Source organism: Tupaia chinensis, unplaced genomic scaffold (assembly GCF_000334495.1).
Source record: "Tupaia chinensis unplaced genomic scaffold, TupChi_1.0 Scaffold142846_1, whole genome shotgun sequence".
NCBI classification, from domain to species: Eukaryota; Metazoa; Chordata; class Mammalia; order Scandentia; family Tupaiidae; genus Tupaia; species Tupaia belangeri.
Window position 1 is genome coordinate 1,245,258 of NW_006202691.1, and position 24,615 is coordinate 1,269,872.

A 24,615-nucleotide genomic window follows, 5' to 3' on the forward strand; every position below is an offset into this window, starting at 1 on the left:
TCTCTGTCTGTCTGGCGAGCGCCCGGTCCCTAAAGGGAAAATCTCTCCAAAAAAAAAAAAAAAATTCAGCTTTCAGGACCAGCAGGTGGCGTAATAGCTATGTCACTGGACTCCCATGTAGTCGACTGTGGTCTGAGTCCCGGACGTGGTGGCTTAAACTCATACCAGGCACATGTGCATGGGTGCCCAAGATCCCGAGAGGAGAATGGGGTGGGGGGGTGATTTCTCATTTTCTGTCTCTCTGTCTCTCTCTCTTTCTGGCAAGCACACGCGCCCTGTAGCAAAAAACTCTCAGAAAAGAAAAAAAAAAATCAATTCTCTGAACCAGCCAGTGGCATAGTATTATGGCAGCTGGATCCCACATGGCCAACTGTGAAATTCAAGTACTGGATCATGTGGTTTGAAAGACATGCCAGCTTGTGTTTCCAAAATCTTGAGAAGAAAATGAGTAAAGGAAAAGGGATTGCAGCATAGTCACCCGCCATAGGGGCTAAGAGGTGCTTTCTCATTTTCCTTCCTTCTCTCTTTCTCTGTTTCTCTTTGGTGAATATACTCACCCTATAGCAAAACTTTAAAAAAGAAAAAAAAAATTCAGTTTTCTGGCCCAGCTGCATTGGTACAGTCCATAGAGCACTGCTCTATAGTGCTGGAAAACTAAGGTTTGGATCCTGGGATTGCCCAAAATTGCCAGGTGTACATAACTGATCCTGGAAGCCTGAGGTTGAGGGAGGAGGAAATAATGATTTGGCAAGATCTTGTTGAAGGTGTCTGTCTCTCTTATATGAAAGAAATAAAAATTATTGTAGTTAGCGTTCTGAATCCCATCCCTAGAGATTTCCATACATGCATAAACCTACAGTGTTATTCAGTTCATTAGAAGGCAGGAGAATGAAGCATACTGAGTATTAAGATTCAGTTTTCTATAGTGATGCCTCCTTATTGTTTTCATAATACAAACTATAGAAAAGATGTGAGTTTTTGTATATTTTTATACATTATTTAAATAATTATTTATTAAAATTATTTATTTATTCTAATTTGACCAGAGAGGGGCAGAGTGAGAGAGAGAGAGAAAGCCACCAGGTCCAGGACTTGAACCATGGTTGGCCATGTGGGAGTTCAGCACCTGCTGGCCCCAGTTTTTGTATATTTTTTAAGTGTTTGGCAAAATGTTACTAAATGTATTGAGAAAAGCTTGAATAGGATGTGGTAACTAAGAATCAAAAGCTCAACGTCAGTAATACATCTTTTCTTACTAAAAACACTCATTGATTTTACTTTAATGTTTTTATTTTTCTAATGTGCCTGGTTTGCAGGGTCACGTTAATACTTTGGAGGAAGTGTAATTGCTAAAACATTAGAACTGAGGGACCAACAGATGGCATAATGGTCACATCACTGGACTCCCACATAGTCAACTGCAGTTCAGAGTCCCAGACTCGGCAGCTTAAAACTCATGCTGGGCACATATGCATGCATTTCCAAGATCCTAAGAAGAGGATGGAGGAGAAGTGATTGCAGCGTGGCCATCCCCACTAGGGAGTGACGCTTTCTGTTGCTTTGTCTCTCGGTCTCTGGCTAGTACACACACCCTAGAACAAAAAAAAAAATCTCTCTTAAAAAAAAATTAGGACTTAAAATTGCATACCACGAACTGGACACAGGCATGAATAGAAAGAGATGATGATCTGTGAAGGCCAGATGAAGTTAAAATGAGTAACATTTCAGATAATTCATCAGATTCTGAGTTAAGACAACTTGTTAGGTAACAGCAGTTAGGAGGTAAAACTCCATTGAGCCCTTTTAATGATTAATAATTAAAAGTTAATAACATGTAATAATTTAGATACTACTGTATAGTAATTTGGGTGGACATTAACAATTTTATAGATGAAACAGGCACAGAAAAATTAAATGGGTTTCCTAAGAATACATAGTTTATTAGTAGCGGTAATTCTAAGTAGACCCAGTAGTCTCACAAAATCTTTTAATCAACAGTTTTCTTCTGAAGTAGAAGTCAAAATGTTAATACTATATGCTGGAACTTAATGATGTTTGGGTTATTTCCTTGCTAGAATTGTATCTTGGTCAGCATACATGTCTGATTAGGATCTGAGTAGGGTTATTGTAAAGTGAAGATTTAGTGTAATTCGGAGTTTGATGGAGGGGGGAGCCATGTTTTATAACGTTATTCCCTTGATAGTGAAGACTGTGATGTTCAAGAGAGGATTTCCTTCTTTCCTTTTTGTTCTTGTGTTACTAGGATTTCCAACAGAGTGTTACTGTGGTCCTCTTTCAAGATGAGAATACATTAGTCTCAGCAGGAGCTGTGGATGGGTGAGAGTTTCTATTTCTTGTTTTTTTGTGTTTTTTTGTTTGTTTTTTTGATGAGATGTTTTTCATAAGCTGCAGTAGGGAAGTTACATGGTTCCATTATAATTGAACACATTCGTATTTAACTTTTTATGTAGCAAGTACCTCAGCTGAGAAAGGGAACTGCAGATCACACTGGAAAATAAATAGTTCAGACTTTAATTCGTATAAGCATTTGTGATAATGCATGTGTTCTTAGCCCATTGTCTAGCATATAGGAATAGTGTTAGCTGCTGATGCTAATATAGAGAAGAAACTGGGTGGGTAGCTTGCTTACTTTATGTAGGATAATTTAGTCTCGTATTCTTTTGAGGAGTAAAGTTTCTATTTGGATTTTACCTTTTCAGGTTTAGGAATATCCTGAAAGAAGAAATTTGACTCTGGGCATGTTATTGACATTTCTGCGAGTAATCTAACTAGGATTGATAAGAAGGCCTAATGATTTTCATTACCTGCCATCCATGATTGATCTGAATTTTTGGTTTCCAAATAAGTCTGTGATACTTACTAATTGGTCATTTTTTTAGAATATGAGTTATTTGCAGACAAGGATTTTTTCATTTTAAATACATTTATGTATTCTTTTTTTTTTTTTTTGAGAGAGATTTTTGCTATAGGGTACATGTGCTCACCAAAGACACAGAGAGAGACAGAAAGTGAGAAATCATCCCTTGGGGGGATGGCCACACCACAATCCCTTGTCCATTCTCCTCTCAGGATTTTGGGCATGCACGAATATGTGCCTGGTGTGAATTTAAGCCTCCATGTCGAACCGCAGTCAACTACATGAGAGTCCAGCGACGTAACCATTATACCATCTGCTGGTCCCCCTTTTTTAATTTTTTATTTTCCCATTATATTTTCCAAGTCTTTCCTTTCTGCAAAAATTTTAATTTAAAAAATGATGGCCTATTCAAATAGGATTTTCATTATGTCCTCTAGATATCAAAACTCTTCTGTGAACCAAATTCTGAGCCACAAATAAAGGATTATCTCAAGGTTAATAGTTATATTTGTGGGGACCTGTCTCCTCGGTGAGCACACACTCCCTATAGCAAAAACCTCTCTCAAAATAATAAAAAACAGTTATACTTGTGAATAGCTATGAAAGCTTGCTGTTTATTTCCAAGGATACTGCCCTTCTATATCAAGCTTATATTTTCAAGTTGCGTACCAAGTAGAGGTACAGGATTAAAGCAATTATCCTAGTAGATAAAATGAAAAAATAATTTCTCTCTTTCAGAGGACTTTTTTTTACTAGATTACTTTACATTTATGTATAAAAATATAATCATAGGGACAGAGTCTGCTATTTAAGATGTCAAAGAATATATGCAGAGCATTAAAGGCTTAGGAAGTGTTTTTCCTAAAAACAATGGAACAGTGACTCTCAGCACACAACCTCATCTTCCTTTTCCGCTCCCTTCGAGTAAACTCAAGTAACCCATCACTGGGTCAGATCACATCTGTTTCCGTCTGCCAGAATTGTAAGCCTGACATTGGAGATGACAATATGAAGATAGTTCATCTGTTTCCCAATGAGATGCCTTCACTGTACCTGGTTAACATGCTAGAGGAGTTACATTAAAAATCATTTTACATTCATTACAATTGAAATTGTTTGGGATTGGGAGATGTACAAAATAATTTTACTTGCCTTTGTTTTTAGGATAATCAAAGTATGGGATTTACGCAAAAATTACACTGCTTATCGACAAGAACCCATAGCATCCAAGTCTTTCCTTTACCCAGGGAGCAGTACTCGGAAACTAGGTAAGCCTTTCCTTGGACTGTAGGATTTTCAGGGGAAGTTTTGAGTTTTTGCTAAAACTTTAAGAAACTGCATCAGGCTAATTTTCATTGGGAAACTTTTAATATCTTTTGAAGTTCAAGAGATAAAAACTTAGCAATATTTTTGGTTTGTATACATTTTGGGGGGAAAATAATTTCGATGGTTTTTCTTGTAGAATGATCCATTTTGCCTTTGAATTTTAGCCTCAGGTCTACTCATTGGTATTATGACATGCTAACTAAAGTTTTCTTTTTCCAGGATACTCAAGTCTGGTTTTAGATTCCACTGGCTCTACTTTATTTGCTAATTGCACAGATGACAACGTCTACATGTTCAATATGACTGGATTAAAGACTTCTCCAGGCAAGATAGTAGTCATTCACATTCGCTTCCTAATAATGGGGCTTTCTTGTTAGTGATTTTTTAATGTTATTTTTTCTAAACCAAACTTATTAAGACCTATGAGGGCTTTAGTGTCTTTGATTAGTTTCAACGATGTTTTCATAGGTGTGCTTTCCTTGTATGATTTCATAAATAAACAACATCTTGCTCTTTATGGTGACTTAATTTTAATAGTGGGTTCCTCCTGAAATTATACCTTTTGGCCACTATTTAGAGTTATTTCAGTTTTTTAGTAAGCTATATGGTAGAGAAAATTGTCCTCAGATTTTGTCTTTTTTTGATGGTTGTTAATTAAAATTAGGGGGCTGAATTTTTCAGATTTTCAAAATAATTTCAGTCTACCTTAGACTTTTCCTTAATGTTGGACAAAGGCATTTTATCTCTTGGTGTTTTCCCATTTTTATTTCTTTTCTCAAGAATATAAAAATCTTATACTTAATAAATAGGGACCAGCAGTTGGCATAGTGGCTATGTTGCTGGACTCCCATATAGTTGACCACAGTTCGGATCCCAGATCCGGTTGCTTAAACTCACACCAGGTGCGTGTGTGTGCATGCCCAAGATCCCAAGAGAAGAATGGAGAAGAGATTACACCATGGCCATCCCCCCAGTGTGTGATTTCTCACTTTCTGCTTCTTAGTCTTTCTCTTTCTGGTGAGCGCATATGCCCTATAGCAAAAACCTCTCCCCCCCCAAAAAAAAAAAATTAATTAATTAATAAATTGTATTTTTAAAAAGTAACCCAAGTTTCTCAAGCATGCTTTAAGAGAGTTATTCGGGTTACACTATTTTTAAGAACATTATCAGTTACTTAAACAAGACCCGTTGCCTGGTTCTTTCCTCAATATAGCTCTATCAAAAACACTTGAATTGCATAACCAATCCCTAGAGCTATCTATTTGCCACTAAAATAGGATGCACTGATAAACAAGAAACCTCAAAATAGTATAGAACTTACGTTGTTTGTGCTTAGAAAAGTTTCCAAAGATTGCCTCAAGCTATTATTAGGACTTTGATATCTAGGCAGGATCACAATTAGCATTTCCAATACCTTGGATTAGACTGGTGTTCTCTTAAACAAGAGCAAGAGTATTTGGGAAAGGAAAGAAGTTTTATAACTCCTTTTGCTATTTTCCTTAATGGAATCAACTTGGAGAACTGCTGATCTAATTAGTTATATAAAATAGAAATTTCAAAAGTTTTCGCCCAAAGATTTGACCTAATCCTGATTATATACTATATATTATTTATATATGTTTTATAATTCTGTTCTGGGAGTCCAACAACATAACCATTATGTTATCTGCCGGTACTTTTTTTTTTTAAGAGGTTTTTGCCATGGGGTGTGTACACTCACTAGAGAGAAAGAGACAAAGATAGTGAGAGGGAAAGTAAGAAATCAGCTCTCCCAGGGGAGCTGGCCATACCGCAGTCCCTTCTCTCCCATTCTCCTCCTGGGATCTTGGGAATGCATACACATGTGGCTGGCATGAGTCTTTTTGTTTGTTTGTTTGTTTGTTTTTTCTTTTTTCTTTGTTTTGGAGAGGTTTTTGCTATAGGGGCGTGTGCTCTCGTTAGACAGACAGAGAGACAGAAAGCGAGAAATCACCCCCCCAGAGGGGATGGCCACGCCGCAATCCCTTCTCCTCCGTTCTCCTCTCAGGATCTTGGGCACGCACGTACACGAGCCCAGTGTGAGTTTTAAGCCACCAGGTCCGGGATGCGAACCGCGGTTGACTACATGGGCGTCCAGCGACATAGCCATTATGCTAACTGCTGGTCCCAAGGCTGGCACGAGTTTTAAGCCACTGTGTCCAGGACTTGAACTGCAGTTGGCCTTATGGGATCCTGCAACGTAACCACTTCGCCATCTGCTGGCCCAAGTTCTGATTACATTATCTGCTGTATAATTTTTGGTAGAGTATGGCACTAAAAGGGACCTTGAGTTTGGTTTATTCTTTTGCTGTCAAAGAGACATACCCAAGTCAATTTCACTAATAATAACCTTTTTCTGTGCTCCTAAGACAATTTTATTTGCTCTGATAGATAAACAGATGAATAGATTTATTTCTTAGATACCAGCATGTGTGTGTGCATCTGTGTGTGTGTTTGTGTATAATATCTGATTGCCTTTTCCAAACTTCAGAAAAAGTCTTGGACTCAATTCTTGATCTCTCATACTTTTTGCTCACAGTGTATTATACTGTGATATTTGAAAGGATGATTCTATAGCACTTTAAAACCCCAGATCAACAAAGAAAGATTAAATCGAGCTAATTAATTAAAGGCAGTATAGGTTTTAAAAAGATTTTTAGCTAGTTTTAAAGCATTTATAAGGTACTTCATACTGGCATATCTTAGACCAGCAGAGGGCAGATACTTACAGGTTTAGTGAGAAATTTTGTCTCTAGTATCCATTTGCAGCTGAGATTTGAGGAAGGTGAACATTTAGTTTTGTAGTTGTATTAAGAGTAAAGGAGCATGTTCTTTTTGTGAGGATTTATCTGTCATAGCAGGTTTATAATGAGCATCTGAATTAAATTCATGTCCTGCTTCACTTTCGCAATAAAAATGTCTGAGTTGACCTGTAGTGGTGTACACTGCTAGGATGCTACGCTCTCCATACTGAGACCACATGGGAGGCCTCAGTTTGATTTCCTGTCCAATCTAAAGGCTCGGTGTAGTGTCATCCACCTAAAATCTCAGCAGTTCAGGGAAGCTGAGGTAGGAGAATAGCTAGCTTGAGACTGGCCTGGGTGCCATAATGTGACCCTGTCTTTAAAAATAACAAATGAGGACCAACAGATTGTGTAATGGTTACGTAACTGGACTTGCACATAATCTGCTACGGTTCGAGTCCCGGACCTGGTGACATGAAACTCAGTCCAGGCACGTGTGTGTGCATGCCCAAAATCTTGAGAAGAGAAAGGAGGAGAAGGGATTGCAGCATGGCCATCCCTCCTGGGGGTGGGGGGAGGGATTTTTTTGTTTTCTGTCTCTGTGTCTCTATGTCTCTAGCAAGTACACACGCCCTACAACAAAAATCTTTATTAATTAAAAAAAAAAGTGTCCAAGGGCCAGCCCTGTAGTCTAGTGCTTAAGGGAAGCCAGATCCTACATAGTTGAATCCTGGCCTTGACAACCTAAAAAACATACTCAGTGTGCATGTTTCCCCCAGATCCTGATAGGATAGAGAAATGGAAGAGAAGGGATTGCAATATGACCAGCCCCCTTGTGGGTGGGATGAGGCATTTTGTCCCTCTCCCTCTGTCTTTCTCTGGCAAGCACACATACCCTCTGGCAATTATAGTCTTATATGGAGAATATTTGATATGTATGTAGGTTTTTTCTTTAAAACCTATAAATACAAAGTTCTCCAGTTTTATGCTAGAAAAAGAAAAGGATTTCTGTGATCACTTATAGAAAGCTGTTAAGTTCCTTACTAATACTTTATTGAAAGTTAAAAGTATGATTTTTTTTTTTCTTGCCCAGATATATCTTAAAATTTTCCAATAACTGAGATTTTTTTTTCCTTTGGTATTTCCTAGTAGTGTGTTGATGCCAGACACCTCAGATTCTAGGTTAGAATAACCTGTCAAAAGCACATTTACTGGGACCAGCAGATGGCTTAATGGTTATGTCACTGGACTCCCATGTAGTCAACCACAGTTCAAGTCCTGACCTGGTGTCTTGAACTCTTGCCAGGCGTGTGCGCATGCGTGCCTAAGATCTGAGAGGAGAATGGAGGAGAAGGGACTGTGGCATGGCCATCCCCCCTGGGGGGGTGATTTCTTGCTTTCTGTCTCTGTCCCTCTCTGTCTTTCCCGGAGCACTCGTACCCTATAGCAAAAACCTCTCTTCAATAACAAAGCAAAACAAAAAAGCACTTTGTACTCAGCTGGATGGGTTATTTGCCCTTTTGCCATAGATAATGGAAGAATAAACCTGAAGGCTAAACCTAACCTAGTATTGCACATGTTCTCATATAGCTTACCCTTCAGCTACTTCTACCATTCAGCCCATTTATTTATTTATTTATTTATTTTTGGAGAGGTTTTCGCTATAGGGCGTGTGTGCTCGCCAGACAGACAGACAGACTGAGACATAGAGACAGAAAGCGAGAAATCACCCCCCGGGGGGGATGGTCACGCCGCAATCCCTTCTCCTCCATTCCCCTCTCGGGATCTTGGGCACGCACCCAAACGCACCCGGCGTGAGTTTTAAGCCACCGGGTCTGGGACACGAACCACGGTCGACTACGTGGGAGTCCAGCGACATAGCCACCACGCTAACTGCTGGTTCCCTCCATTCAGCCCATTTAAAGCACTCGATTAAAAAGACTGCTGTATCTCAGATAAGCTTTCAGTACGTCTTAACCAGAATTCAGATAATTCTTTTTGCTAATTTTTACCTATATTGGAACAAATGCTTGAAGATCTACTCTGTTCAAAGCACTATAAGGTCTAATGAGGAAAGAATAAGATAGGAAATTTACCCTCAAGAGGCTTGTCTAAGAGGAAGTTAGAACTTTGCATTATGCGATGGTAAAAGCCCTTTTCTTGGGGTTGCTGGAGAGAGTCTAACGTCATTTTACTACAAGAATGGACAATAAATGGATTCTTTTCCTTAAGAATGTTTTATCACAATTTTCTCACTTGATATGGCCAGCACCACACCAGATATTAAGACTAAGTCCATGGGGCTGGGTCTAACGTAAAAGCCTTTTTCTAAAGGGTGTTCTTTATTTTCAGTTCCCTTTTATTGTTGAGTAAAACTTGACCATTTGTTCCAATAATCAGTGCAGTGATTAATCTTGTTAGAATATATGTATTGTTTATGCTGGACATGTGGCAGCACCCAAGATCCTGAGGAGCTGGAGAGCTAGGGAATGGGGTTGTGCTATGACAAGATTGTACACATGCTCTCTCTGTTTCTCGTGTATATGTACACTGTCATAAAAAAATAAAATGACATTTAAACACCAGAAATAGTAAGAACCAAGTAATTTGTTGTTTTTTGTTGTAGTGGCTATCTTCAATGGACACCAGAACTCTACCTTTTATGTAAAATCTAGTCTTAGTCCAGATGACCAGTTTTTAATCAGTGGTTCAAGTGATGAAGCTGCCTACATCTGGAAGGTAAGATGCCAAACCTACCCCCACAATATGAAACTGAAGCATTCTTGCAAACAGGTTATGAAGAACCTGAGGATTCAGAAAGGACTAAGAACCTTAGCTACTTTATCCTACTTCCTGGAAAACACACTGTACTGCCTGTCTGCTCTGTGTTCTAACTGATTCGATACATCATTTTGATCCCTAGGGACTTATGCTTAAATCATCTGTAGAGCCTTGCACAAAAAAAAAAAAAAATTACACAAAAATATTTGTGTATGGGGCTGGCAGGCAATGTGGTGTGGTTAAGGCATTTGACTCCAACATGGTAGACTGGTTCAACTCCCAGACCTGGTGGCTTACTTTTTCACTTTCTCTTTCTCTCTCTTTCTCCCTCTTTTTCTGATCAAATTTTATATGTGTGTGTATGTGTGTGTGTGTGTGTGTGTGTGTGTGTGTGTGTGTGATTATATTCTTTATTCTTTCTTGCAAGTAGCCAGTCTTCAGGCTACTTGAATAGATGTGGCTGCTTTATCAGTGTTTTATATGTTTAATAATGATATTTAATTTTTTTATTTTATAGATTTCTCTTTGTTATTCTAATTTATATGTATACATACAGATATATAGATATAGATTTTACTTTCTAAATAACAATAATTCTAAAGTAACTACCATAAGCTAAGAAATTCAGAGTATATAAAGTCCAGTGGAGAAAACTGAAATGTTATACCAGTAGCACTTAGTGATTACTGAAAAATGTCTTTGTTGGAAATAATTTATGAAAATGGTCTGGTAGTTTGGAGAAAGATCACCTAGGGCTAAAATTAGTTATATTCTGTATTTCCTTTTAACTTCATAATTGTCTTTGATGGTGAATTGTATGATCAGAGTTTGTATATTTTGGGTTTTAGAGTCATAATGTCTAAAACTTTATTGATCTGTAGTTTTTACATTAAATCCCTTCTAAAGAGAATATTATGTTGTTAGTCCTGCCAGGAGTTAGTAAATCATGTCATTGATGTCTTAGGACAGGGCGGAACCTGTCTGGTATGAAGCATAATTCTTTAGTTTAATTTCATCTAGTCCTGAGGGAAGTATGAAAAAGGGATTTCTGTGTACCTAAAATTAAAAATGCAACACTCCCTTCTTAAAAACTTTTAGTAACAATATCCTAAATGGGCACAAGGTGGAGATATTGTATTATCCAGGATGCTTTGATGATGGACCTGTCTCTTTCTACAAGCATATTTCTGTCTTTTTTAATGAAAATGTGTTTATGAAATATGTACTCGAGACATAGCTCATGATGAGTTTTTAACTTGGCTTCCTGTCTATATATTCTTATTTGAGATTTAAACTTGAACAGTGTTCATTACTAGCAGCTAAGGCTTCTGTCTTAAATGTTAAATTTTGTTTTTCATATTTTACCTTATGCTTATTTTACTATCTTTTTTTTCCCTCTTCCCTCACTGTCTTACCTACATTCCTTTCTCTACTTTGGCTTCCAACTTAACTAGAGGATTTATATTCCTACCACAGGTCTGTATGTTTTTAAGTTTTTCTTCTAAAAACAAAAACAAAAACAAAAAAACCTGGAATTTTAGACCAATAACCAAAAAGCGTAATAAAGGTTTATGTAAAAACTTACATATTGCTCATTCTTTTTAAGTTATTGGAGATCAGCATTTTACTTATATGTATATGTAATAAATGTATATAATTATATATTGTATGTGTGTGTATGTACACACATAATTTTTTTGGCTAATCCTTGAAGTTTCATTATCCCTCTGCTCTAACACAAAGGCATTTTAAAAATTTTGTTTCAGGGAATAAGAATTCAGGGGGCACTTTGTCCCTTTAAAGAAACACAGTAAAGTCACTTGGCTGTTAATTTGTGACCCATTTTCAGATATCCAATCAGTGGCCACCACATCCATGGGAGGCCCTTTTTGAATTCCTAGACTGGGTCACATGTCAGTGTTGAATGACGTGGTTCAGACATGATGTTCTGCCTTTCCACACATAACTCAGTGTACAGGCTCTGATATTTGAGACCCTGGCAAACTGCTGCTCCTAAAATTGAATTTGCCTAGGGGAGTGGCTCAGTTTCTCTTTTCCATGGTAAAGGGTGGGAGGGGTGGGTAATGTTTTATAAAGGCAATTCCATGCAAGCTAAATATCTAAACCATTATTAGGTTGTCTAAGAAGTCACAATATTTGTAACTGTTGGGATTTTTTTATTCTGCAAACACCATGGGCATAAAACAGTAAAAGAAGGGAGTTCTGTACCTTACAGAAGAGAACAGCCTTTGAATCCTCACTACTACCTAGCAAAGGGGAGATGTAAAAATTTAGATTCTCTAATATGGAGGCCCAAACGTAAAAGTATTTAATACTATGTTTTTTTAAATTTCCTGCTTGTTGTACCGCCCCCACGCTTATTCCCTCTTCCCTGGTTTGTTTCTGATATAGCCACTGAATAGAATTGAAGTGGTTATAAATAAACTGATTTGGCACAGTCATTTACTGCTGACTGGCAAACATTGAGCTTGACACTTTAGGAAGTGTAAATGATCTCATGACAAGTAAAGATTAGATTTGGTTTCCAACTGGGCAGAATAAGGAGATTTTGTGAGGAAAAGTGCAGATCTGTTTTGCATAGTTAAGTACTCAAAATGCTTTAGGAAGGGTATAAGATAGAGCCATTTACTTCTAGAAGTACTGTCCTAGTTCTGAGAGTTTAGACTTTGGGAATCTATATGCCTTGAATTAAAGTCTTTATTTTATCAAAAGTAGACATGCAAGAGGACAGTTTTCTGTATTTGATCACTCCCAAAATATATAGCTATAAATGTTTCTTGAACTTAATAGTCTCCTCCCTGCTTAGAAAGGGAGGCTTTTAAAAACTGAGATAATATAATTATGGCAATGTTTTGCAACAATGAAATGACAATAAATAAAAACTTATTTGAATGAAAATGAAGGATCAAAACCCATCTAGGTTTCATTACAGGAAAATATAGTAATTTTCTCTAGGATAGTCCAAAAGCCAAATAACTCATTAAAGTTTATAAAATCTTGTTAGACATTAGTTTCTCATTTCAGCTTATAATATGCCTTTCCCAACACATTTTTAAAATTGAGATACCACTTGTATAACATAAAATTCCTATTTAGTAATCTTAAAATGTATAGTTAAATGGTTTTTAATATAATCACAATGTTGTATAACCATCACGATCTAATTCCCAAATACTCATTATACCAAAAAGAAATCTCATATTTTTTAACATTCATTCCTCATTCCCTCTCCCTCTAATAGCCATTAACCTGTATTCTCTGTCTAGATTGCCAATTCTGGACATTTCATTAAAAATGGAGTCATACAGTATGTGGCATTTTGTGTCTTCTTTCACGTAGCATAAAATGTTATCAGGTTTCATCCATATTGTAGCATTTACCAGTATTTCGTCCCTTTTTGTGGTTGAATTATACTCCATTGTATGGATAGACCATACTTTGTTTATCGGTTTATCAATCAATGGACATTTGAATTGTGTTTATTTTTTGATTTTATGAACATAAGCATTTGTGTTTAAGTTTTTGTTCGAACATATATGTTCAACTTTCCTGGAATATATACCTAAGAATTTCTCAGTGATAATGATAATTAATTCTATGTTTAACTTGTTGAGGAACCTTCCTACCACTTTCATTTTTTTTAATTGCCAGAGGGCAGTTGCCAGAGAGTGAAATGGGGGAGAGCACCCCTCAATGGGGTATGGTCATCCCACAATCCTTTTGCCTCTATTTCTCCATTCCTTTGGGATCTAGAACACACGTGCACACATACCTGACTTGCTTTTCAAGCCACTGAGGATTCTAACTGTAGTCAGCCATGTGGGAGCCTTCTTTAACCACTGAGCCCATGCTACTAGGCTCAGCCTTTAGATAGAACTGGAAATTGAACCCTGGTCTCCCATGTAGTCGCATCCTTAGTCTAGAGAGCACAGCATCACCAGGGATAATAAGCCTTTTCTTCCTTTGAATTTGCTACCACCAGAATTTTGGGGGCCTTTGATGCAGAGAGACTTAAGGGATTGGGGCTATCCCAAGTGGAGAAAGAAGGAGAATTACTGGGATTATTGGTATAGTTAGAGATTATCTAAAAGCTCTTTTCTAAAATACATTACTTTGTAAAAGAATGAGTTGCCTGTGGTATTGTAGGAGTAGGCACTAAGTGAGATCTTTGTAGATATGGAAAAAAGCTTCCTTTTCTGTTAATTAACTCAGCAGTGCAAATTAGTTCGGCTCTTGTCTTGCTTTTTGAATCTTTGCATATGTGCCCCTTAGCCCAAGAGAAGAGTAGTAATAATTGAGTTGGGTAACCTTGTGAATCAACTGTCCGGGTAATCTTGTGAATCAACTGTCAAATCTCTGAACTACCATCTGAGAAATCTATTACATTTACTTACTCTTTCTCACAACTATCTTCCAGAGTCATCTCCACATTCTTTATGTAAAAGAGCCATGATTCAGTGCCTCAAGAAAATGAAGAGAAATAATTTCTCTCAGCCAAACTTCCTCACTCTTTTCAAATACACACGCTAATAATAGTTACTGAGTTTGTGCTCCTTTTCGTGCTGTTTAATTCCCATAGCCATGAAGGGGATTTAAATCTCTCGAATGAATCAGCTGTATGATGCTGTCAAATGCCTATCACTAGTGACACTCAGTGATGTGAAAATATGATTCTTACATGTACAGTACTGTATAATGTGACAGTGCTGTATTTTATTATACATTAAAATAATAGTAAAAGTTGATGAAGCTTACTTAAAAGTTTAAAACTTCTTTAAGCAAATTAACTGGAATAAAATTGTAGAGGAAAATATTTTTCCCCACAAAGAAAGGATTCCAAAGTGCCATGTAAAACATAGTTTATACCTCCTTCAAAATGGAGGTTATCCAGTTCAAAATGAAGGAGTATAATTTTGGATTTTAAAAGTCAGTGAGTCTTCATTTGTAACGGAGACTGTTTCTTGTCCCAAGAGAGCTAGTAGCATGTTTCAGGTATCTTCCGGATTCAGTTAGTATTCCTAGAAGTAGTGGAGTAGAGAAGATACCATAAAGTCTAGGCTATTTAAGAATGGGACTAAGTTGTCCACCTGAATGCACTACCTAGTAACTGAACTTCATTCTTCAAGAAAATTTACCAGCTAAATGCTATAGTGCTAGTCTTGAATTGTAGTCACAATATATGAAGCTAGAAAGTCCTGATTTGAAATAAGAATTGTCTGGCTGTCTAAGCTCATATTTTTTCAGCTGTTTTCATTGTGTTTTGTCAAATCAGTGAGACTGTTTCATTGCCCCTGGGAACTCTTTCCTGAATTATTGGATCATCTGAAAATTCATGACATATCTTTCTGTTTTTCTATGCAAAAATGTTATGACTTTTCCAATGACCCGATATAACTAGGCATGTCTAAGGGCCTTTGAGATTCAAAGCCTATATCTAGGAGTCACATCACTGCTTTGCTGACTGGTTTCTTTCTTTTTGATTGGCTTAGGTCTCCACACCTTGGCAATCTCCTACTGTGCTCCTGGGTCATACTCAAGAAGTCACATCTGTGTGCTGGTGTCCTTCTGACTTCACAAAGGTTTGTGAAAAATTCTCCATAGTTGGTTTAAACACTGGATCACAGGTTTATAGATTTTTCCAAAGGTTTGTTTGAGAGTAATATAGACTTTAAATATAGATTTAAAGATCTAGAGACCATTTAGGATCTTTGTCAACATTACTCATACATACTCCGCTTTTCCTACCAATAGAAAACAATATTTTACACTTGTTAGTAAGGAATAAGGATGGATTTCTGGTTCACCAGAGTCATTCCCAAATAGAGAATTAAGGGGCTTTTGTTTGTTTGTTTTTTGAGAGGTTTTTGCTATAGGGTGCATGCGCTTGCCAGAAAGACAGTGAGAGACAGAGAGACAGAAAGTGGGAAATCACCACCCCCCCAAAGGGGATGGCCACACCGCAATCCCTTCTCCTCCATTCTCCTCTCAGGATCTTGGGCCCTCATGCACATGCACCCGGTGTGAGTTTAAGCCACCAAGTCCAGGACTTAAGCCATGGTCGACTATGTGGGAATCCAGCGACATAGCCATTATGCCAACTGCTGGTCCTGAGAATTACGTTTTTAACTTAAGTAAAATCTAAGGTGAAAAAAACAATCCAAGGTAAGGTACGAACTAGTCTTTTTTCTTTCTCCATGTTATCAATGTGATGTATTAGAAGTAACATCTTGAATGTTCTTCACAGCCCAATTTGAGTTTTGCTAATGACTAACAACATGGTTACTGGGAAGTCTTAATATGTTAGGTTATCTGTGATACAATTGTATAAGAAGTAGGTCTGAAATATTTTAGACACACTGGAAGAAAATATGCTTACTTTTAAATTTTTTTCTTAAAGTGAAGATGCTATGTGTTACATGGGACCAGCAGTTAGCGTAAGGGCTATATCGCTGGACTCCCATGTAGTCGACCATAGTTCGAGTCCTGGACCCAGTGGCTTAAACTCATGCCAGGTGTGTGTGTGTGCGTGCCCAAGATCCTGAAAGGAGAATAGAGGAGAAGAGATTGCGGCGTGGCCATTCCCCCTGGGGGATGATTTCTCGCTTTCTGTCTCTCTGTCTTTCTGTCAGATACACGTGCCCTATAGCAAAAAACCTCTCAAAAACAAACAAACAGAAAAAACCACACGCACAAAAAAACGATGTTATGTGATACTTTAAAGCAAAAAAAAAACTTAAAATGTGGAAAGACCAGAAACATTAATGAACTCCATGTATTTTTAGGAATTTTATATAATAACAACTTAAATTCTCCTTGTTCTCCTGACCCCCATTGCCTCTACTCTTTGGGTATATCTGGATTCAAGTAAAATGTTTTGAGGTTTTGTTGCATATTTTTCCCATCTATTTTTTATCTTCTAGAAACTTCTCCCAGTCTTTTTTTTTTTTTTTAGAGGTTTTTGCCGTAGAGAACCTTTGTTCTCCAGAGAGAGAGACAGAGACAGTGAGAGGGAAAGTGAAAAATCACCTCCCAAGGGACCAGCAGATGGCATGATGGTTACATCACTGGACTCTCACATAGTTGACTGTGGTTCAATAGTTGACTGTGTTTCAAGTCCTGGGCCTGGCGGCGTAAACTCATACCAGGCGCATGTGCGTGTATGCCTAAGATCTCAAAGGAAAATGGAAGAGAAGGGATTGTGTTATGGCTACCCTCTCCCCCAGGGGTTATTTCTTGCTTTCTGTCTCTGTCTCTCCATCAGGCTCACATACTCTATAGCAAAAACCTCTCTTCAAAAGAAAGAAATCACCTTCCAAGGGTGATGACCGCACTGTAATCCCTTCTCCGCCCAATGTCTTGGGCACACATGTACATGCACCTGGTGCAAATTTCAAGCCACCAGGTCCAGAACTGGAACCGTGATTGGCCATGTGGGAGTCACGCAATGTAACCTCTATGCCATCTGCTGGCCCCTTTCACAGTCTTTCTATTCATGTCATACCTGCTAGCTTCCTGGCACTGGTGTGGTTTTCTCTTAATTTTTATATTCTGTTACCATTTCTGTGTTCAGCTTTGTGGAGTCTTTCTTTTTTCTTTCCTTTTTAATTAATTAATTAATTTTTAGAGTTTACTATAGGACAAATAGTAAACCTATGTATTTACCTATATGTTTCCCTCTCTCTCACTAGAGGAGAGGGAAAGTGAGAAAACAAGCCACCAGGTCTGTGACTCAAACAACAATTGGCCACGTGGGAGTCCAGCATCCCCAACCACCAGGCCACCTGCTGGCCCAGCCTTTCTCTTCTTTTTCTTTTTTTTTTTTTATCGTTACTTGTATCATAACCAATTACATCCCAGTGACATTTTTTTTCACTTTGATTCCATGCTATTTCCAGTGAAATATCTACTTTTAATATGGAGTATATTATCAAATGGTTTTTATCATTCAGTTAATTACATCCTTTTTTTTCCGGCTATCATATTCTTATCTCCATGCATCTCAGCCATCATATGTTATCTTTATTTCCTATGAGGGCACACTCAAAGGAAATGGCTGGGCTGTTTGTCTATCCTCATCTAGTTACCTTTTTGAACATTTCTGAAATAATTTTGTCCCAAGTCTAGAGTTAGGGAGATAGAATATATTTCTTTCTTTTGTAATTTGACTTTTGAAATAGGAGAAACCTGGGTTTACATCCTAGCTTGGCCATTTAATTATAGTGACTTTGGGCAAATAACTTTGTTGTTTCCATTTTTCTGATGAAATTATTTGAGTACAAAACTTTATATTGTGAGAATTGAATATGAAGGAAAAGTGTTGGGACCAGCTAATGGCATAATGGTTGCATTGCTGGATTCCCATATAGTCGACCACGGTTCGAGTCCCTTACCCAGCAGCTTGAAACTCATGCTGGGCACATGTGCATACATACCCAGAATTTTGAGAGGAGCATAGAGGAGAAGGGATTGAGGTAAGGTACGAACTAGTCTTTTTTCTTTCTCCATGTTATCAATGTGATGTATTAGAAGTAACATCTTGAATGTTCTTCACAGCCCAATTTGAGTTTTGCTAATGACTAACAACATGGTTACTGGGAAGTCTTAATATGTTAGGTTATCTGTGATACAATTGTATAAGAAGTAGGTCTGAAATATTTTAGACACACTGGAAGAAAATATGCTTACTTTTAAATTTTTTTCTTAAAGTGAAGATGCTATGTGTTACATGGGACCAGCAGTTAGCGTAAGGGCTATATCGCTGGACTCCCATGTAGTCGACCATGGTTCGAGTCCTGGACCCAGTGGCTTAAACTCATGCCAGGTGTGTGTGTGTGCGTGCCCAAGATCCTGAAAGGAGAATAGAGGAGAAGAGATTGCGGCGTGGCCATTCCCCCTGGGGGATGATTTCTCGCTTTCTGTCTCTCTGTCTTTCTGTCAGATACACGTGCCCTATAGCAAAAAACCTCTCAAAAACAAACAAACAGAAAAAACCACACGCACAAAAAAACGATGTTATGTGATACTTTAAAGCAAAAAAAAAACTTAAAATGTGGAAAGACCAGAAACATTAATGAACTCCATGTATTTTTAGGAATTTTATATAATAACAACTTAAATTCTCCTTGTTCTCCTGACCCCCATTGCCTCTACTCTTTGGGTATATCTGGATTCAAGTAAAATGTTTTGAGGTTTTGTTGCATATTTTTCCCATCTATTTTTTATCTTCTAGAAACTTCTCCCAGTCTTTTTTTTTTTTTTTAGAGGTTTTTGCCGTAGAGAACCTTTGTTCTCCAGAGAGAGAGACAGAGACAGTGAGAGGGAAAGGGAAAGAGACAGAGACAGTGAGAGGGAAAGTGAAAAATCACCTCCCAAGGGACCAGCAGATGGCATGATGGTTACATCACTGGACTCTCACATAGTTGACTGTGGTTCAAGTCCTGGACCTGGCGGCGTAAACTCATACCAGGCGCATGTGCGTGTATGCCTAAGATCTCAAAGGAAAATGGAAGAGAAGGGATTGTGTTATGGCTACCCTCTCCCCCAGGGGTTATTTCTTGCTTTCTGTCTCTGTCTCTCCATCAGGCTCACATACTCTATAGCAAAAACCTCTCTTCAAAAGAAAGAAATCACCTTCCAAGGGTGATGACCGCACTGTAATCCCTTCTCCGCCCAATGTCTTGGGCACACATGTACATGCACCTGGTGCAAATTTCAAGCCACCAGGTCCAGAACTGGAACCGTGATTGGCCATGTGGGAGTCACGCAATGTAACCTCTATGCCATCTGCTGGCCCCTTTCACAGTCTTTCTATTCATGTCATACCTGCTAGCTTCCTGGCACTGGTGTGGTTTTCTCTTAATTTTTATATTCTGTTACCATTTCTGTGTTCAGCTTTGTGGAGTCTTTCTTTTTTCTTTCCTTTTTAATTAATTAATTAATTTTTAGAGTTTACTATAGGACAAATAGTAAACCTATGTATTTACCTATATGTTTCCCTCTCTCTCACTAGAGGAGAGGGAAAGTGAGAAAACAAGCCACCAGGTCTGTGACTCAAACAACAATTGGCCACGTGGGAGTCCAGCATCCCCAACCACCAGGCCACCTGCTGGCCCAGCCTTTCTCTTCTTTTTCTTTTTTTTTTTTTATCGTTACTTGTATCATAACCAATTACATCCCAGTGACATTTTTTTTCACTTTGATTCCATGCTATTTCCAGTGAAATATCTACTTTTAATATGGAGTATATTATCAAATGGTTTTTATCATTCAGTTAATTACATCCTTTTTTTTCCGGCTATCATATTCTTATCTCCATGCATCTCAGCCATCATATGTTATCTTTATTTCCTATGAGGGCACACTCAAAGGAAATGGCTGGGCTGTTTGTCTATCCTCATCTAGTTACCTTTTTGAACATTTCTGAAATAATTTTGTCCCAAGTCTAGAGTTAGGGAGATAGAATATATTTCTTTCTTTTGTAATTTGACTTTTGAAATAGGAGAAACCTGGGTTTACATCCTAGCTTGGCCATTTAATTATAGTGACTTTGGGCAAATAACTTTGTTGTTTCCATTTTTCTGATGAAATTATTTGAGTACAAAACTTTATATTGTGAGAATTGAATATGAAGGAAAAGTGTTGGGACCAGCTAATGGCATAATGGTTGCATTGCTGGATTCCCATATAGTCGACCACGGTTCGAGTCCCTTACCCAGCAGCTTGAAACTCATGCTGGGCACATGTGCATACATACCCAGAATTTTGAGAGGAGCATAGAGGAGAAGGGATTGTGTGGCCATGCCCCCTGTGGGGGTGATTTCTTGCTTTCTGTCTCCCTGTCTCTGTTTATCTCTCTGGCAAGCACATGCACCCTGTAGGAAACAGCTTTCTTAAGGGACCAGCAGATGGTGTGATGGTTAGGGCTCTGGACTCCCACATGGCCAACAGCTGTCTTGAGTCCCAAACTTGGTGGCTTGCTTTCCCATTTTCCCTCTCTCTCTCTCTGTCTCTCTCTCTCTGATGACCACGTGCTCCTTATAGCAAATTTAAAAGAAATAATAAAGATTGGGACCAGCAATTGGCATAATGGCCTTGTTGCTAGACTCCTATGTTGTCAACTGCAGGAATTATATAATTATATAAACTGCAGTTGAGTCCTGGACCCGGTAGCTTAAACTCACGTCGGGCACATGTGCGTGCATGCCCAAGATCTCGAGAGGAGAATGGAGGAGAAAGGATTGCAATATGGCCATCCTCCCTGGGGGGTGATTTCTCTCTTTCTATCTCTCTGTGTCTCTCTGCCTTTCTAGCAAGCACACACACCCTATAGCAAAAACCTCTCCCAAAAAAAGAAAAAAAAAGAAAGAATAAAAATAAAGTTTAAAAAATATAAATAAAAGTGTAAGTTGCCAGACATACAGTAGGTGCCCTGTAAATGATAAATGTTGCTAATAGGTTGCAGAGTGACTGTGGATTCCAAGCATTTCTTGTTGAGTAGTTAAGTGTATGTATCTTCTTCTGGCCTCCCAGTAAGGAAAGGAAAAAGCTACCAGTCTCTTGGGGGCCAAGACTTAAGAGAATGTGTGTTCTCTTTTTCTTTCTCTTAGTGACTGAAATAGAGAAATTATATAAACAAATGCAAGGGAACAGCTCTGGTACCAGTGGCCATTTGCCACAAGTTCTTCAAGCTGGACTTTCTCTGCCATAAAAGGCTTGGGACCAAGATCAGAAATGGTCAGATATTTTTAAAGGGGCAAAGGTTATTTTTAGCTTCCTTCAGTCTAGTGAAGTTGTTTTCCCAGATTGCCCCTCTACCTATCTGAAAAAGAATCTCAAAGGAATGGTTTCATTGTATTTGTCTTGGGCTACTACTGTCATGGACTAAGCTTGATCTTGGAAATGATCCCATTTCTTTAGCAATAGGAATATAAAATTCAGAAGAAAATTGTAGGAATTGAATGTTGATGACATACGCAGATTGATCATTTAGCAGAAAGAGTTAAAAGGGGATCTTAATTACATTTTGGAAGCTATATAGAAAGTGATAAAGATAATGGCTTATCCAGGTTTTTGAGAAAACCAAAAGCAATGAACCTGGTATTATAGTTGAACTTTAGGTTAGGCAAGAATTAACTGGCAGTGAAAGAATGAAAGACATGTCAGCAGTATGTGTGTAAAGAAATAAAAAAATCAGCTTTGGAAATCTGGGATGATTCCTGAAAGAAAGGAATAGAAGACTATGATCTTTCAGATAGCAATTTTTTGGGGGAGAGGTTTTTGCTATAGGATGTGTGTGCTCACCTGACACACAGAGGGACAGACAGAAAGCGAGAAATCACCCCCGGGGGGTTGGCCATGCCGCAATCCCTTCTCCTCCATTCTCCGCTCGGGATCTTGGGCATGCATGCACATGCACCCGGCGTGAGTTTTAAGCCCCCGGGTCCGGGACTTGAACCGCAGCCGACTACATGGGAGGCCAGCGACATAGCCATTACGTTAACTGCTGGTCCCTCAGATAGCATTTTTTATATCCTATTATAGCAGATAAAATAATTCTCTAGTTTTTAGCCTTTATGACATACATATTTTTTTTTCTTTTTTAATAGAGATTTTTGCTTTAGGGTGTATGCTTTTGCCAGAGAGACAGAAGGCAAGAAATCACCCCTCCAGGGGGGTAGCCACACAGCAATCCATTCTCCTGGGATTTAGGGTACACACATACACATACACACACACACACACACACACACACACGTGCCCAGTGTGAGTTTTAAGCCACCAGATCCAGGACTTGAACTGTGGAGTACTACATGGGAGTCTAGCAACATAACCATGATGCCATCTGCTGGTCCCAGGACAAACCTGTTTTTCACCTTGTTGTGACTCTTTGAAACTTAACTCCCATGCTGATTCTCCATCTTCAGATTGCTACCTGCTCTGATGACAATACACTAAAAGTCTGGCGCTTGAATAGAGGACTAGAGGAGAAATCAGGAGGAGATAAACTTTCCATGGTGGGTTGGGCCTCTCAGAAGAAGAAAGAGATGAGAGCTGGCCCAGGTAAGGATATTGTTTATTTTCTAAGTTTTTTTATGGCTTGATTGGTTTAGTACAATGCATAGTGGTAAACTAGATTTGTTCTTGTTTTGAGGTATTTTTAAGAAAAGCACCATCTTCTTGGTCTTTTCAGTGCATATTTTCTGATCACTGCTATGTTTATCACATGCAAAAGGCACTGGAATACAGTTGTGGCTTTGTTCAACAGGTACTTGTTGAATACTCAGTGTGTGTTAGGCACTATTCTTAGTTGCTGGAGATCCAGCAATGAACAAAAAAATTGAGAGTCCCAAAGTTGTTAATAGAGTTTTCACATTAGTAAATAATTTTATTTACTTATTGCTAGCTTGTTTAGCAATATAACAGGTAAGTAAAATTAAGTACTATGTCAAGTAACAAATACTTAGGACAAAAAGGAAAACAGGAACAAATGATGAAGTGTGCTGTTACAAAATATTAGGTGGTCAGAGAGGCCTCAATGAAAGGATGACATGTGGAACAGCTGATGGAATGATAGTTGAAGTAGCTTGATCCCACATGGCTGACTTAGTTTGAGTCCCAAACCCAGCAGCTTGAAAAACATACTGGGTGTATGTGCATGTATGCCCAAAATCTCGAAAGGAGAAATGGAAGGAATGGGGTTGCAGGGTGATCATCCCCCACAAAGGGTGCCTTCTCACTTTTCTTTTTGTGTCTCTGGCGAGCACACATGCCCTCTAACAAATTTTAAAAAAGAAGAATATTTAAGTTAACAAAGTGAAGTGTAGTGAGTGTTTGAAGACAAATATTTCAGGCAAAGTAGCAAATACAAAGGAACAGACATGGCATATTTTCTTTTCCTCAAAGAGACTAATGTGGCCCTAGCCCCTATGGCTGAAGCAGCCAAAGGAGAGGGAAAGGAGAAATAGTGGTAGAAAATGAAATTCTTATAGGACTTTATCTTTTATTCTGACAGACAAAAAGCCACCAGAAGGTTTTGAGCAAAGGAGTATCATGATCTGACTTTTAACTTGATTATTCTTTCTCTAGTATAGATAATGAATTATAAGAGAACCAGGTTAAGAGTAGGAAGCCAGTTTTAGAAGCCATCATCTAGGAGATGATGATGGCATGGACCAGAATGGTAGCAGAAGATATAAAAAGTCATAAGGTTCTGGATGTTTTCATAAACTGATGCTGACAGGATATGCAGAGGGATTAGATGTGAGATGTAAGAGAAAATTATCAAGGGTGACTTCAGAAGTTTTGCTTGAAAAGCTAGAAGGATTACATTTCATTGACCTAGACTAGCAATCCCTATAAGAGGAGCAGGATTGGGAGGCTGTAATTCCCTTTGATTATGTTGTTTGTGATTATGTGATTATGTACCTCTAGACATCCCAATGGGATATCAGTAAGGCAATTAGATGTTTAACTCTACAATTTAAAATGAGAGTTGTAAATTTGGGATTTAATATCATATAGGTAAAGATAGATATAGATAGAAAGGTGATAGAATTGGGATCTGAGCCATGAGGCATCCTGATCTTTAGTTTTGAAGAGGTCACAAATACAAAAGTCACTGAGCAGATACAACCAGAGAAGTAAGAGAAAAATCAGGAGAGTATCATGTCCTGCAGTCCAAGAAATAAAGGAGGAAAGAGGGATAAATTTGATCAGATGTTTCTGGCATGCCAAATAAGATGAAACCTAAAAACTGACTGTTGGGTTTGGCAATATGGGAGTTATTTGGCAAATTTAATGAGAGCAGTTTTAGTGGAGTAATGGTGGCCTGATTGATGATGTTTAGGA

The 24,615-nt window shown here is 38.2% G+C and overlaps 1 protein-coding gene across 4 annotated transcripts in view; it reads left to right on the forward strand.

Moving 5' to 3' along the window:
• The window catches only part of DTL (denticleless E3 ubiquitin protein ligase adapter), a 58,376-nt gene that overhangs the window by 20,689 nt on the left and 13,072 nt on the right, over window positions 1–24,615 (forward strand). For all 4 annotated transcript variants that reach the window (XM_006163707.3, XM_006163705.3, XM_006163706.3 and 1 more), the window contains exons 8-13: window positions 2,264–2,337; window positions 4,043–4,146; window positions 4,424–4,528; window positions 9,593–9,705; window positions 15,258–15,347; window positions 22,692–22,827. In XM_006163707.3, the coding sequence (XP_006163769.1) occupies window positions 2,264–2,337; window positions 4,043–4,146; window positions 4,424–4,528; window positions 9,593–9,705; window positions 15,258–15,347; window positions 22,692–22,827 (622 nt within the window). The remainder of the gene's footprint in view (window positions 1–2,263; window positions 2,338–4,042; window positions 4,147–4,423; window positions 4,529–9,592; window positions 9,706–15,257; window positions 15,348–22,691; window positions 22,828–24,615) is intronic.